Source organism: Tupaia chinensis, unplaced genomic scaffold (genome assembly GCF_000334495.1).
Source record: "Tupaia chinensis unplaced genomic scaffold, TupChi_1.0 Scaffold148557_1, whole genome shotgun sequence".
Taxonomy (NCBI): Eukaryota; Metazoa; Chordata; class Mammalia; order Scandentia; family Tupaiidae; genus Tupaia; species Tupaia belangeri.
In genome coordinates this window covers 1,120,977-1,136,174 of record NW_006208406.1, presented here as the reverse complement: position 1 = coordinate 1,136,174, position 15,198 = coordinate 1,120,977, and the positions used below count along the sequence as shown (strand labels likewise).

Below are 15,198 nucleotides of genomic sequence, written 5' to 3'. Positions count from 1 at the left end.
CAGAGGGGCGGAGCTTGGAGGGGCCGCAGAGTCACCTGACCGCGGGAGGTTCCGCGCGGGGTAGGTGCTGCCTGCTGCAGGCTGTGGAGTCGCCATGGTGAGTGCCCAGGGGCTGTGGGCCCGGGGTCCACTCTTCTCGCAGGCCCTGCTCTCTCCCACTGTTCTGGAGCTCTGCGAGCGGAGTAAGGGTCCGCAGTCTGGTCGGGGCTAAGACCAGCCCTGGTTGGCCTGCGGGTAGGGGACCGGCGGAGGAAGGCCGCAGGCTGACTGAACCCAGTTGGGTGGGCGGCGGCTCCTGGCAGCAGCCGTTTCTGAGCTGGCGGCCTCTGTGTGGGAGTGTTCGGCCTGTAGGTTCTGGGGCCGTGAAGGCCTGCAAGTGGAATCGACTACCTCCAGGCCTGGAGGGGAGTCTGGGCCTCAGAACGTCCGGCCGGGTCGCGGCTGTGCTGAGGGCCTGCGGCTCAGAAACGGCGCCGGCACCGGCCCAGATAATGCATTACTACCTTTGTGCTTAGTGCTGCCTGGCCGGTCCCACGCCCTTTCTGAAATCTCCAAGAAACAACTACCGGAGAAGCCTCAGTTTTTTCCTGGCCTTTCTTGGCCTCATAGACACCTTCAGGTGCACGGTTTGTCGGAATTCTAGGGATCTGCTTACGTACATTTCCTGGAAGGTCTCCTCTTATCTTCCACTAATCTTAACAGTCTCAAAGGAGACTGCTTGTTTTCTTTAGTATTTGTTCATTGGGCACCCGTCTGTCTTGTCTTCTTTGATTAAATCCATAGATTTTAGTTGCCGAAAGTAGTCATTTTCCCTTAGGGCCTCTGTGATGGTGTGGCTGTTGGCTGGTAAACGTGGACTTCCTCAAAAATATGAGTCCTGTCTGTAGTTCCCACAAGGGCAAGTTGTCACTTGCATTTTATTGGCGTTTGACATAGCCTGCACTGTACTGTGTGAAGAACGTTTTTGGATGTTGGCATACTGTATGTCACTTTTAATGATCTCATTCACTCTATGTAGACAGTCTCTTCTGTAAGCCTGAGAACAGATTTCACTTTAAATGTGTTAATGCGGAATGAAATGTTTGACATACACTAGTTTCATATGAAATATCAATCTCCATACAAGGTGATTTTGCTTATTTCTCAGAGTTTTTACAATAGGGAATTGATATAAGACTGTAAAAATCTGAGATTTATCAGCATTTATGGGTTGATATTTATGGTGTCTTGTAATGGAAAACACTGAATTGAGGATCTAATGTACACTCACGTTCAGTGCTGGGTAAACCAGATTGGAACAGTGAGCCAGAAACACGGTTGTATCCCCAATAAATTTTATTGGAAAAGGAAGTCTGTATATCAGTTCCTACACAGTCACAGTCATTATGGCAAGTTGTGTAGTCTGGGAGGCTCACTTATGCATCTGAAAACAAGTTCTGGCCTCTTTGGCTCTATCCAGTCCCAAAGTTGCAAGATGCAGTTCAGTTAATCAGACATCTTGTCTGCTAGGCACTGGCAAACTATTAGGGAAGTGTCTGTAATCCTAGCTACATGGGAGGCTAAGGCAGGAGGATTGAAGTTGAAGGACAGCCTGGGCAACCTAACAAGCCTCTGTCTGGTAAAAAAAATAAAGTCTAGTTTGGGAGTCCTGCTTATAGAACTTAACTGTAATAAATATGGAGATTGCTTTACTAGCATTGTCAGCTCAGTTGCTTTGGAATCAGAGAGAGAGAGAGGATTTTGCTGGGGATCTTGGGGAACATGTGAACTGAGCCTCTGAGGAGGGTGGGCAAAAATTCTCCAGGTGGAAAAGAAAGGGTATTGATGTGGTTGGGAAAAGTGAATGTTTATGATGTGCTCCATTATAGGATTCCTGAGGGGATGTATTGGTAAGCTGATTTGTACCAGTTTGGTATTTATGTTTTGAAGTTTCCATTCCCTTATCATCCTTAATTCTCCTTACATCAGTTACTCATCTGTGCAATATAATTTTCAAATAGCACATTCATTAACATAAAATTCTGTGTTTTTGTGAAATTAGTTTTATTTTACAATCAATTCATATTGCACTGTTGGAATACATCTACAGCATATGAGCAGGAAGACTGAATTTAATGAAATTCATTGATTCTAATTATTATTAAATCTATTGCATCTAGAGATAAGGAGACAAATAAATACACACAATAAATTGGTTTCACTAAAGTTCTCATAGTACATTTTGGTAAGTTAGAAATTTTAAATGTTACTGTCCTTGCTCGTGAAACCAGCATTGTATGCTGATAGTTCTGCAATATAAATTAATGTTCCCATTGAGTTCATTTTAAAGGACACCTAACCTTTTCTTTGAAATGTGGGCTTCTGAGGAAGAGTGGTTGCAGGGGAACTCAATTTACTAGAATTTATCATAGAAAAAAATAATAAAGAGATTCATGGCATTGCTCACTCATTATTTAATCATTTTTTTCTCTTTCCAAAAGTAGAGCTAGAGATAAATTACAATTCATATAAACTGTTATAATTCGGAAGTAGGTTCATGTGGCTACTGTTTCTTTCTTAATCTCAAAATAAGTGTTTTGTCTTGGAAAAATGAAACACCAGTTTTCTTTTTCTTTCCTTTTTTATTTTGGCCAGAGGATGCATGCATTGATCACTTAGAAAGAGGGAAAATGAGAAAGCATCCCCCATGGGGGTGTTCGTTCCAGGATCCATTCTCTTTCATCTCTTCTTTTGGGATTTTGGACACTTATCCATGCATCTACCCAGTGTGTTATTTATTTATTTTTTTGGAGAGGTTTTTCGCTATAGGGTGCGTGCGCTCGCCAGACAGACAGAGAGAGACATAGAGACCGAAAGCGAGAAATCATCCCCCAGGGGGGATGGTCACGCCGCAATTCCTTTTCCTTCATTCTCCTCTTGGGATCTTGGGCACGCACGCACACGCGCCCAGTGTGAGTTTGAGGCCACCAGGTCCAGGACGAGAACCGCGGTCGACTACGTGGGAGTCCAGCGACATAGCCATTACGCTAACTGCTGGTTCCCTACCCAGTGTGTTTTTCAAGCTGCAGGGTAATCAAACTGTGCTGTCGTCCATGTAGGATCTAACCACCTTAATCACCTACCAGCCGTCCCAGCATACTATTGATAAATTTTATTTTTATGTCTATGTACAATATAAGTCATCACCTTCCACCTTTCTCACTCATTGCATAAGAGGCATTTTGTCTTTAAGTGGATCGATATAAAAAAATTAACCAGGGCTAGACCCCTGGCCTAGTGATTAAGGGATTCCGATTGCACATAACTGACTGCATGGTTTGACTCTGCTCCACTCCTCATGAAATAGACCCGTGTGCATGTGCACGTATGTGCACACATGCATGCCCAAGGCCCTGGTAGATAGAGAAATAGAGGGGACAGGATTGTGGCATGACCACATCTCTTTGGGGGATGCTTTATCCTTCCCCCTCTCTCTTTGTGTGTCTCTGTCTTGCATACATGCCCTCTGGCAGAAATTTGAAAAAAAAAAAAATTTCAAGTGGCCAATTCAGTGGCATTTAATACATTCACAGTATTGTACTACTATGAGTTCTGTTTAGTTCTAAAACATTTTCATCACCCCCAAAGCTGTTACTAATAAGTAAACCCTGTACTTATTAGTCAGTTAATCCTGGGGCCAGCAGGTGGCCAAAGGTTCAGTTGGCTGGATCCCACATGGCCCGTTGCACCATAGGAGTCCAGGACTCAGCTGATTGGAAAAAAAGTATCGGCAGGTGTGCTCGTCTGCCCAAAATTCAGAGAGGAGAATGGAATAAAAGGAATTGTGGCTTGGCCATCTCCCCTGGGGTGGGGGTTGATTTCTTACTCTCCCTCTTTTTCTCTCTCTCTTGTGTGTGTCTCTCCTACAAGCTCATACACCTTATAGTAAAATTAACCAAACAAAAAAGGCAGTTAATCCTCACCTTCTGTCCTGGTAAGCACTTTCTGTAAGCCTTCTTTCTGTTTCTATGGGTGATTTATCTATTCATGGGATTTCATATAAGTAGAATCCTAAATATGTAAGTTTTTGTGGCCAACTTCTTTTATTTAGCATAATATTTTTTAGATTGATTTGTGTAGCATGTATGAATAGTTCACTCAATTTTATGACTGACTCATTGTGTTGTATATATGAAGAGAATTCCAACATTTGTGGAAAATGGGATTAAAGTCCAACTTTATTTCGGTGCAAAGTTTTGAAATCCATACATAGTTTTTTCATAATAGCCATTTTCTGTTAAACTTTTGAAGACTTATATACCACCATTTGTTTATTCATTTATCTGTTGATTTTTAAATTAATTATATAATCTAAACAATCTAAACCCAGCTTATTCATTCTTACCATGAATATTTATGAAGCATCCATTATGTATCAGGTAGTGTGTTGGTGCCCGAGGAGGTAAAAATGACCATAATTTGGGGCCAGCAGGAGATGTGCTTAAGGTTCTGGACTCCACCACTGAGGTGGGGGGTGATTTCTCACTTTACCTCTCTGTCTCTCTCTCTGGCAAGTGCATGTGTCCTATGACAAAAAAAAAAAAAAAAGAAAAAAGAAAAGAATGAATGCTCTTGTAGAGATGTGAACAGTGTTTGTATGTACAGCATGAAAGAGTGGTTACTTCTACTTGACAGTGAGATTTAATTCGGTTTGTAAGCAAATTTTTACTGATGGCAAAAAGATACGTTCTGTCCATTATAGCTGTAGAAATGAAATAAAGTAGGTATTTGAAGAGGTATTTGATACTCTTTATCATTTTCTACTGTAAGCCACTAACAATAATTTCTGCTACTTTTCCCCCAAGCTTTTCAGTCCCTGTTAGTTATGGCCTAAGAGGAGGAGGGAGTCAGTGTTTTCATAGATGACTTCTTTGGTCTCAGAATAGACTAAATTGTAGAGGAAAAGATTTTAAGAGATTTGGGTTAGATTGTACCTATCACAAGAATAAGATTGGTAGAATGACTATCTTTTGGTTGGATTCAGAACATCTTAGTAGAACATAACCATACTACAAGAATTTTGAATCAGTTTCTGAAAGAGATAATTCTTTGTACATATTACTGTTCCTCTTCAGCAGTCTTTTGCTGTTAACTACAGTGACTAGGCACAGCTCTTTGTTCAATACTTGTCAAAAATTGATAAATAGGTTTAAGATGTAGAACTAGAAAGCCACAAGTGAAAGTCTTGGAAAAGGACTGTGGCTGAAACTATAGAAATAACAGATATGCTAGCAGGAAGTGCTTATGAGATACTAATGAAAATATTTTAATATTTTTCAGCCTACAACACAGCAGTCACCTCAGGATGAGCAAGAGAAACTCTTGGATGAAGCTATCCAGGCTGTGAAGGTCCAATCATTCCAAATGAAGAGATGTCTGGTAAGAATGAAAATGTGGAAGGCACAATTTGCAAGTTCCTAAGGAAGAATTTGTGGTATTTCCTAAGGTTATGTAGCATCATTGCTTTTGATGAATATAATCTTTAGTTCTACCAGCATCTGTCTTCAGTTTCACCATTCTCAAGCACTGTGTAGAACAATTTCAAAAGAGAAATTGTAGAGCCCTTATTTACTCACGATTATATTTATGGTTTGAGAGTAAGTCTTCCCTGCTAGAATGCAGGGAAGCTCGTGAGAACAAGGGACCACCCTGCCTTTTATTCACACATGACTGAATAATCACCACATCAGTATCTGACTTAAATTATTGGCCTCTTGGAGTCTGTACCTCATACCTGGGAAATACTTGACATAAAAAGGAGATTGAATAAATATTTGTTGAGTGAATGAATTTAAATTCTTATAATTGAATTATTGAGCTTGTTCTCCCTTTATATCTTGAAAATTTTAATTTCCATCCTGAATAGTTACACTTTCTGTATATATACACACACACACACACATATATATATATTCTGAAAGGTAGGGTACAAGATAATCTGTGTAGATACTATGTTATCAACCCTCTCGATTATAGTTTAAGGAATTGGGGACTGGCAGGTGACATAGTGGGGTGCTGGTTCAGTCCTGGACCTGATGGCTTGCTTTCTCACTTCTCTGTCTCTATCTCTGTCTCTTGCTCTTGTTCTTGCTCTGTCCCCTTTCTGGTCAAATTAAAATAAATAAATAAATAAATAAAGTCAAATAAAATAATTTTTAAAAATTGAGGAATTGAACTAGATAGACTGGTATATCAGTTCATAATTTGCTGTGATGATGGTAATGATAATATATTAAACTTATAAAGAATCTTACAGTTTTTAAAGCTTAGTAATATGCACTTGATATTTTATATTGGTTTCCTTGCAAACAAATTTGGAAAGAAAAATGTATGTTCTGGAGTAGAGAAAAATGGGTTTGCTATTGCTGGTTTCTTGCTATGCATGGATAATATTTCTTATATATAAAGGAATTGTCTGTATCGAAAAGAAATGTCTTCATCTATGAATTAAATGGGACACATGGGCATTGTGAGGGTTTGGAATATATAGGAGAAAAGCAGTAACATGGCCATTATCAGGTTACTATCCTACCTCAAAAGAATCAATATGTCAGCTCTCTGATTGCAGATAAAATGTAAATTAATGGAGCTAGTTTCTAGTTTTTAGAAGTTGAAAGGGTTTTAGAGTTACACCAGGAAGCTTGTGATCCTAGATATGTTAAGTCTTGCCAAGCTCTGCAGCTCTAGTCAGAAACCATTTATCTTTCTTTTCTACAGAGAGAAGGCAAGGTGAAACTAGAGTTGATTTTTATATAGTTAAAGTAATTTAAGTTCTCTATATTTGTAAAAGTATGTAGCAAATTGTTGATATAAAGATAAGTATTTATTTTAGAGGAAGAGTTCTCATCAATTTTCTTGCTATCTTTGTAGGACAAAAACAAGCTTATGGATGCTCTGAAACATGCTTCTAATATGCTTGGTGAACTCCGGACTTCTATGTTATCACCAAAGAGCTACTATGAACTCTGTATCCTTTGAATGTTAATAAATCAGTATTGGACTGATTTTTTTTTAAATCCAACTTTTAAAAATATAACTATATTTTAGTTATATTATTCTTCATCATCTTAATCAGATGCTATTCCTTCTCCATGCAGATGTGCTTAATGAGAAAAATATTTTCTTTGAATACTCTTTTTTTATGATTAAACTTCTTTAAATGGGTTGTGGTTATATCTTAATTTTCAGATCCTTCATGAAAGATACTGAGGCTGCTAAGCGGATATTTCTTTAATGCTTAGATTTTGTCATGTAAGACTCTGAAATGGAAAGGAATTAAATCATCTGTCATTTCAAAATCCCTTCATGACCTGACAGGTAACTATTGTATTTACTGCTTTGCTTCACCAGACATCTTTTAAAACCCTTATTTTATAAAGTAAAGCTCAAATCAAATTTTGACTTCGCTTAAATACCCTCTCTTAAAGGACTAAAATTTAAGCTATCTGCCTAGTATCTTTAATGAGTCCAATAAATTCCAGAGTTTGCTTCGGTTAGTTTATCTTTATTTTCAGTCCTTAATCATAGTTAAAAGATATGGCTATTTCTGATGAATTGCACTACTTGGAAGTCTACCTGACAGATGAGTTTGCTAAAGGAAGAAAAGTGGCAGATCTCTATGAACTCGTACAGTATGCTGGAAACATTATCCCAAGGCTGTAAGTAATTAAGAATCTGAGGACTTTTATACCTGTATTTACCATTTCTATGTCTCATTCTTTTAAAATGGAAGCCTTTTTTTTTTTTTTAAGCCACATTTCGGGTAGGTAGTAGGTGGCTTGGTGGTTAAGGCATTGGACTTCCACATGGCCAACCACAGTTCAAGTTCTGGACCTGGTGGCTTGTTTTCTCCGTTTCTCTCTTTCTGTCTCTCTCTGGTGAGTGCACATGCCCTGTAGCAAATGAAAAATAAATAAAATTAAATAATTCTTTTTTTAAAAAAAAAACATTTTTCACCGTATTTTCAGAATATTTCTTTCATATGAGAGAAAGAGAGAATAAGACAAGTGCCCTTGACCAGTGTTTCACTATGCCATGATTCCCCCCTCATCCTTCCAGCCAGCTAGGACCACAGGTATGCCTGTCAGCATGCCTAGCGTATTCAGGCTGATCCAGGATCTAAATGTGGGGCCTCCCATATGGCTCTAGTATTGTGCAATGATGTTCTACTGCTTGTGCCACTGTGGCTGGCCTAAAGAAGCAAACAAAAGTTTTTTCTGTGGCAGAGAGTGTATATATGTGAAAGAAAGAGCAAACACTTCCAAGTGAGGTCGGGTCATGCCACAATCCTTTTTCTCTAATCTTCCATCTTGGACACATGCACACACCCATTGTGTTTTTCAACACACTGGAACTAGGATGGGACTAGAACCATGCTGGATCTGTCTCTTACTGTATAGTGCTTAACTGCTGGCTCTGGAGCCAGCCTAAAAATTAGCCATGTTTAAGGGTATTTAATTTCCTGACAAATTGAGATTAATATTTTGGTAGATACTCTGTTATTTAAGGTTTCAGCGTAATTAAAATTTTTATGTAGATACAGGAATTTTGGAAATAGAAGAAAGTGGACACGCTATTGTGTTTGCCTTGACAATAAGAAAAATTGTAACGATTCTCTATTTTTAAAAAATTAATATATATATAAATTTATTTCTTAGGAGTCAGTGGTTATATTTTTTCATTATGTAGGAGAAATATTTAATGTTTGTATTTGGTATGTTTAAACATAATCAGATCTTGATTTAAATTTTTTATTTCTAATCAAATGTTTCTTCATAATTCTTCTAGTTATCTGCTGATCACAGTTGGAGTTGTATATGTCAAGTCATTTCCTCAATCCAGAAAAGATATTTTGAAAGATTTGGTAGAAATGTGTCGTGGTGTGCAGCATCCTTTGAGAGGTCTATTTCTTCGAAATTATCTTCTCCAGTGTACTAGAAACATCTTACCTGATGAAGGAGAGCCAACAGAGTAAGCAATTTTCTTTCTTGACTCAGTTTTAATATTTCATTATGGAATATATAAAAGATCTTGAAAGTATACAGAAATAAGAAATAAATATTAGTGTTCTCCCACCCACAGTTAGCTGCTGGAAGAATTTTTTTTCTTTTTTTTTAAGAGAGATTTTTGCTGTAGGGTGCTTATGGGAGAGACAGATTGAGAAAGAGAAAGCGCGAAATCATCCCCCGGGGGGATGGCTATACTGCAGTCCATTCTCCTCCATTCTCCTATTGGGATTTTGTGCCCAGCCTAAGGTTAAGCCGCTGGGTCCAGGACTCGAACTGCGATCAACTACGTGGGAGTCCAGTGATGTAACCATTACACTATCTGCTGGTCCTACTGTTGGTAGAATTTTGTATGTAGATTTTCTTTGTGATATAGAACTTTTTGGTATATGTGATATGATTTAAAATACATTCTTATGCAGTTTCTACTCTTGGATTGTTAGAACCTGCCCTTTTAATTTTTTTTATTTGTTTATTTTTTTTGGGAGAGATTTTCACTGTAGGGCGCGTGTGCTCGCCAGACAGACAGAGACATAGAGACAGAAAGCGAGAAATCACCCCCCAGGGGGGATGGTCACGCCGCAATCCCTTCTCCTCCATTCTCCTCTTGGGATCTTGGGCACGCACGCACATGCGCCTGGCGTGAGTTTTAAGCCACCAGGTCCGGGACGTGAACCGTGGTCGACTACGTGGGAGTCCAGCGACATAGCCATTACGCTAACTGCTGGTTCCCCCCTTTTTATTTTTTTAACTTAACATAGTTGAGAACACTTTTTTCCATTATGCTGAATATTCTTAGAAAATAATGACTTTTTTATTTTATTCATGATGATTTTATTTGTGATGAAATAATGAAGTATGTTAAGTTTTTCTATGTGCTAGCTGGTTCTTAAAATGATTTCTTGACTGTCTATCAGTTTATATACTTTATGGAGTGCTAATTATCCTAGAATCTAACTTATTTTAATGATCCATGCACATTAGTTAAATATTAACTCCAAAAACAAGAACAAAAAGCCATTCTGAAAGACCCTTTTTCTTATGTGACCAGTACTTTAGTATCTAAGTCTTCTGTATACTTTTATCCTGCAGATGACCAGCCAGCTGTGGTCTTCTAACAACTAGATAAATTGTTTATGTGGCAGGTCCCTAGAGTGAAGAACGTAATTCCATTTTTCAAAATTTTTTTATTCACTTCTAAGCTGTACATATCAATAGTTTTTAGTATTTTTACATCAATTCCTTTTATTAAAAGAAGTAGTAACAAAATTTTGCAATACACTTGACAAAATATTTAAGCAATGGAAAGATAAAAATATAACAGTATAGAGATGATGATGAGGTTATTTGTTTTATTATATTTGACTCTCATGCGTAAGCATTTAGTTATGCGGTCAGAAAGGTTTGAAAACTAAGTTTCCCATCCTAGGAGATGTAGAAAAATAAGGCAGGAAACACATGTTCCCTTCCTTCACAAAGCTTATACTCCAGTTGAAAAACTAGTATGTCCAACCATAAAATGATAATAGTGGTTTGCCGTAAGTGTCAGGCTACTTAGGCTTTTTGAGTTGAAGGAATTGTCTTACAAGAGCAAATTGATTTGGCCTGTGATAGGGAATTGGGGAAAGAAGTTTGTCCCTTTAAAATTAAAATATTGTTTTGGGATCAGCAGTTGGTGTAATGGCTATGTTGCTGGACTCTCACATAGTCAACTGTGGTTCAAGTCCCAGACCCAATGGCTTGAACTCACACCAGGCACGCGTGTGTGCATGCCCAAGATCCTGAGAGGAGAATGGAGGAGAAGGGATTGTGGTGTGGCTATCCCCCTTGGGGGTGATTTCTTGCTTTCTGTCTCTCTGTCTCACTATCTTTCTGGCAAGTGCACATGCCCTATAGCAAAAACCTCTCCAAAAAAAAGAAAGATTAAAACATTGTGTCAAACTGGCTCTATAACCTAGTTTTTAAGGGAGCCTGATCCCACATGTCTGACTGGCATTTTTGAGTCCCTGCCATAGTAGCTTAAAAAATATGCCAGGCGCACGTGTGTGTCTGCCCCAAATCCTGACAAAATAGAGAAATGGAGGAAAAGGATTACTGTGTGACCCTACCCCATTGGGGTTTGCTTTCTTCCTTTCCCACTTTGTCTGTCTCTGGTGAGCACCTATACTCTCTAGCAGTAAAATAATAATAATTTTCAAAATTGATGTATTGTAAGGAAATGCACAATGGAGAGGGAGAGTAAGTAAGTCAGTGCTGTAATTTAAATACTATAAAGACTTTTCCAACTGTTTCTTTCCAGTGAAGAAACAACTGGTGATATTAGTGATTCCATGGATTTTGTACTACTCAACTTTGCAGAAATGAACAAGCTTTGGGTGCGAATGCAACATCAGGGACACAGCCGAGATAGAGAAAAAAGAGAACGAGAAAGACAGGAACTGAGAATTTTAGTGGGAACAAATTTGGTGCGCCTCAGTCAGTTGGAAGGTGTAAACGTGGAACGTTATAAACAGGTTTGTATCTTTTTACTTGTAACCGTTTTTTATGTGAAATATAAACTGAAATCTGGTTTTTAAAATAAAAATATTTTGGGGGCCAGTAGGTGGCATCATGGTTAATGGTCTGGACTCTTACATGGCCGACCATAGTTTGAGTCCCAAACTTAGCGACTTGCTTTCTCACTTTCTCTCTCTGGTGAAATTGAAAAGTAACGATAATAAATCTTTTAAAAAAATTTTTTCGTTAAATAAAATTACATAAGAACATATTTTAAGGGACCAGCAGTTGGCATAATGGCTATGTTGCTGGACTCCCATGTCGACCACGATTCGAGTCCTGGACCCGGTGGCTTAAAATCTTAGGCCGGCATGTGTGCATGTGTGCCCACGATCCTGAGAGGAGAATGGAGGAGAAGGCATTGCGGTGTGGCCATTCTCCTGGGAGGTGATTTCTCACTTTCTGTCTCTCTGTCTCTTCTGGCAAACACATGTACCCTATAGCAAAAACCTCTAAAAAAAATAATAATAATAATGATTTTTATCAAAGAACGTCTGTATAAGCTAAAAGTTAAACTCTGAAGATTGCAAAACTCAATATTAATCAAGATAGTTTTTCTTGGGACCAGCAGTTAGCGTAATGGCTATGTTGCTGGACTCCCATGTAGTCGACCGTGGTTCAAGTCCCGGACCTGGTGGCTTAAATTCACGCCGGGTGCGTGTGCGTGCATGCCCAAGATCCCGAGAGGAGAAAGGAGGAGAAGGGATTGCGGCGTGGCCATCCCCCCGGGGGGTGATTTCTCGCTTTCTGTCTCTGTCTTCTTTTTGTCTGAAGAGTGCACGCACCCTATAGCAAAAACCTCTCCAAAAAAAAAAGAGGAGAAGGGATTGCAGTGTGACCATCCCCCCAGGGGGTGATTTCTCGCTTTCTATCTCTCTGTCTCTCTCTCTGTCTTTCTAGCGAGTGCACATGCCCTATAGCAAAAATCTCTCCAAAAAAAAAATTTTTTTTTTCCTTAAATTGGTCTATAGATTCAGTGTAATCTTAGAATCCCACCAGGCATTTTTTGTTGTTGTTGTTAATTTGCTACAAGACACATGTACTTGCCAGAGCAAGAGAGAGAGCTCTGCAGGGGGGATGGTCATGATGCAATCCCTTCTCCATTCTCTAAGGATTTGGGGCACTTACTGCACATGTACCCAGCATATTTCTCAAGTGCTGTATCTGGGATTCAAACTGTGTAGTCGGCCATGTGGGATATAGCTGTCTTAACAACCATGCCACCAGCTGGCCTGAGGTGTTTTTTTTTAAAGCAGTATTTATTTATTAAAAACAAATTTTTAGTTGACATAATAATTGTACATGAGTAAATTACAGTGTGGTATTACAATGCATGTATATAATGAGTTGTGATTAAATCAGGGCAATTAGGATATCTGTTTCCTCAAATATTTACTGTTTCTTTGTGTTGAGAATAGCTTTGACTATTTGGGGGCTTTTTCTAATTAATTAATTTTTCTATTTTTGTGATTTAAAAAAATTTTTTTTGAGATATTTTTGCTATTGATGTTTTGTTTGTGCACTCACCAGAGAGACAGAGAGAGACAGAAAAAAAGTGAGAAATCACCTTCCAGCAGGGATGGCCACACAACAATCCCTTATCCTCCATTTCCTCTTGGGATTTTTGGGAATGCACATATATGCGCCTGGCATGAGTTTTAAGCTGCCAGGTCTGAGACTCAAGCCACAGTGGACTAATATAAGAGTCCAACAATGTCACCCTTATACCATCTGCTGGTCCTGCCTTTGATGTTTTGAATCTGTAGACATCTTTAACTAGTATGGACTTTTTTTTTTTTTTTTAAGATTTTTTTTTTTTTTTTTGTTTTTTTTTATATTATTTATTTTATTTTGTTATTTTTTAATTTGACTAGAGAGAGACAGAAAGAGAAAGTGAGAAAGCAAGCCACCTAGTTTAGGACTCAAATTGTGGTCAGCCATGTGGGAGTCCAGCACCTTCACCATGCCATCTGTGGCCCTAGTATGGACTTTTTAACATATTCACTTTTCCAATCCACAAACATGGGATGGTCTCTCCATTTTTTTGTGTCTTAAATTTCTTTGATCAGTATTTTTTTTTTTTAAATTTCTATTGTAGAGCTCTTTCACTTTTTTGGTTAAATTTATTCATAGGTATTTTATTTATTTACTTTTCTGTAGCTATTATACATGGGATTGCTTTCTTGATTTCTTTTTTAGTTAGTTCATTATTGGCAGATAGAAACTATTAATGTTTGTATCCTGAAGTTTTACTAAATTTATTTATCAGTTCTAAAAGTTCTTCTCTTTTTTGGGGGGGTGTAAGGGGTGGGGTTTTTAGTTTTTTCTATATGTAAGATCATGTTTGCTACAATAGAGATCATTTAATTTTTCCTTTCCAATTTGGATGCTGTTAATTTTTTTCTCTTGTCTAATTGTTCTTGTTAGGACTTAATAGTAGTATGTTGACTTAAAGTGGCAAAAATAAGTATTCTTATCTCGTTCCAGTTCTTAGGAAAAAAGCTATCTTATATGGCTTGTATTATGTTGAGGAACATTCCTTCTGTACCTAATTTGTTGAGTGCTTCTTTATCATGAAGGGATGTTGAATTTTATCAGATACTTTTTCTGTATCTTTTTTTCCTCTCTCTCTTTTTTTTTTTTTTTTTTTGTTAAGGATTTTTTTGCTACAGGGCACGTGCCCTCATTGGAGAAACAGAGACAGAGAGAGAGAGACAGAGACAGACAAAAGTGAAAAATCACCCCCCAGAGGGGATGGCCACACTTCAGTCCCTTCTTCATTCTCCTCTTGGAATTTTGGGCATGCACGCACACGAACCCAGTGTGAGTGTTAAGCCACTGGCTCAGGGGTTCAAACCATGCTTGACCACGTGGGAGTTCAGTGATGTAACCATTATGCCATCTGCTGGTCTTTACATCTTTTGACATGGTTTGTATCCTTTGTTATATTAATGGAAAATGCATCATGATTACTGATTTGTGTATGTTGAACTATCTTTGCATCCCTGAATAAATCCCACTTGATTACAGAGTATAATCTTTTATGAGCTGATGGATTCAGTTTGCTAGTATTTTACAGAAATTTTGATAACTTTGTTCAACAGGATATTACTCTTGAGTTTTCTCTGTTTTATCCTTGTCTAGTTCTAGTATGAAGGTAATAAATACTCGCCTCATAGAATGAACTTAGAAGAATTCTATCCTCTTGAATTTTTTGGAATAATTTGAGTAGAATTGGTGTTAATTTTTTTGAAAAGTTTGGTAGAATTGGGACCAGATACACCAACAGTGGTAAAACTTGATACTCTGTGAGCCTAATCCACATGGGAATGTTTTAGGTTATGTCCAGAGACTTTTCCTGCTTGTTCCATGATTGAGGGCTGGTTGAAGCCATGAGTGAATGCCAACCAGGAGTGGATCATGGCATCAGGATCTTGTTGGGGGTGCTGTCTTCTTTCCCCATTCTCTCAATACCCTCTTGTGCAGAAATAAAATAAACTTAAAAAGAAAAGAAAGTTTGATAGAATTAAGCTGTGAAGCTATCTGTCCTGGGTTTTTTTTGTAGGGAGATTATTATTATTATTATTATTATTTATTT

General features: G+C 38.2%; 1 protein-coding gene across 1 annotated transcript in view; it reads left to right on the top strand.

Annotated features, from left to right (window-relative positions):
* Window positions 1-17: 17 nt before the first annotated feature.
* Window positions 18-15,198, top strand: part of VPS35 (VPS35 retromer complex component) — a 35,674-nt gene continuing 20,493 nt past the window's right edge. The window contains exons 1-6 of the mRNA XM_006170455.3: window positions 18-97; window positions 5,320-5,418; window positions 6,910-7,006; window positions 7,574-7,697; window positions 8,827-9,009; window positions 11,344-11,557. Coding sequence (XP_006170517.1) covers window positions 95-97; window positions 5,320-5,418; window positions 6,910-7,006; window positions 7,574-7,697; window positions 8,827-9,009; window positions 11,344-11,557 — 720 coding nt within the window. The 5' untranslated portion in view covers window positions 18-94. The remainder of the gene's footprint in view (window positions 98-5,319; window positions 5,419-6,909; window positions 7,007-7,573; window positions 7,698-8,826; window positions 9,010-11,343; window positions 11,558-15,198) is intronic.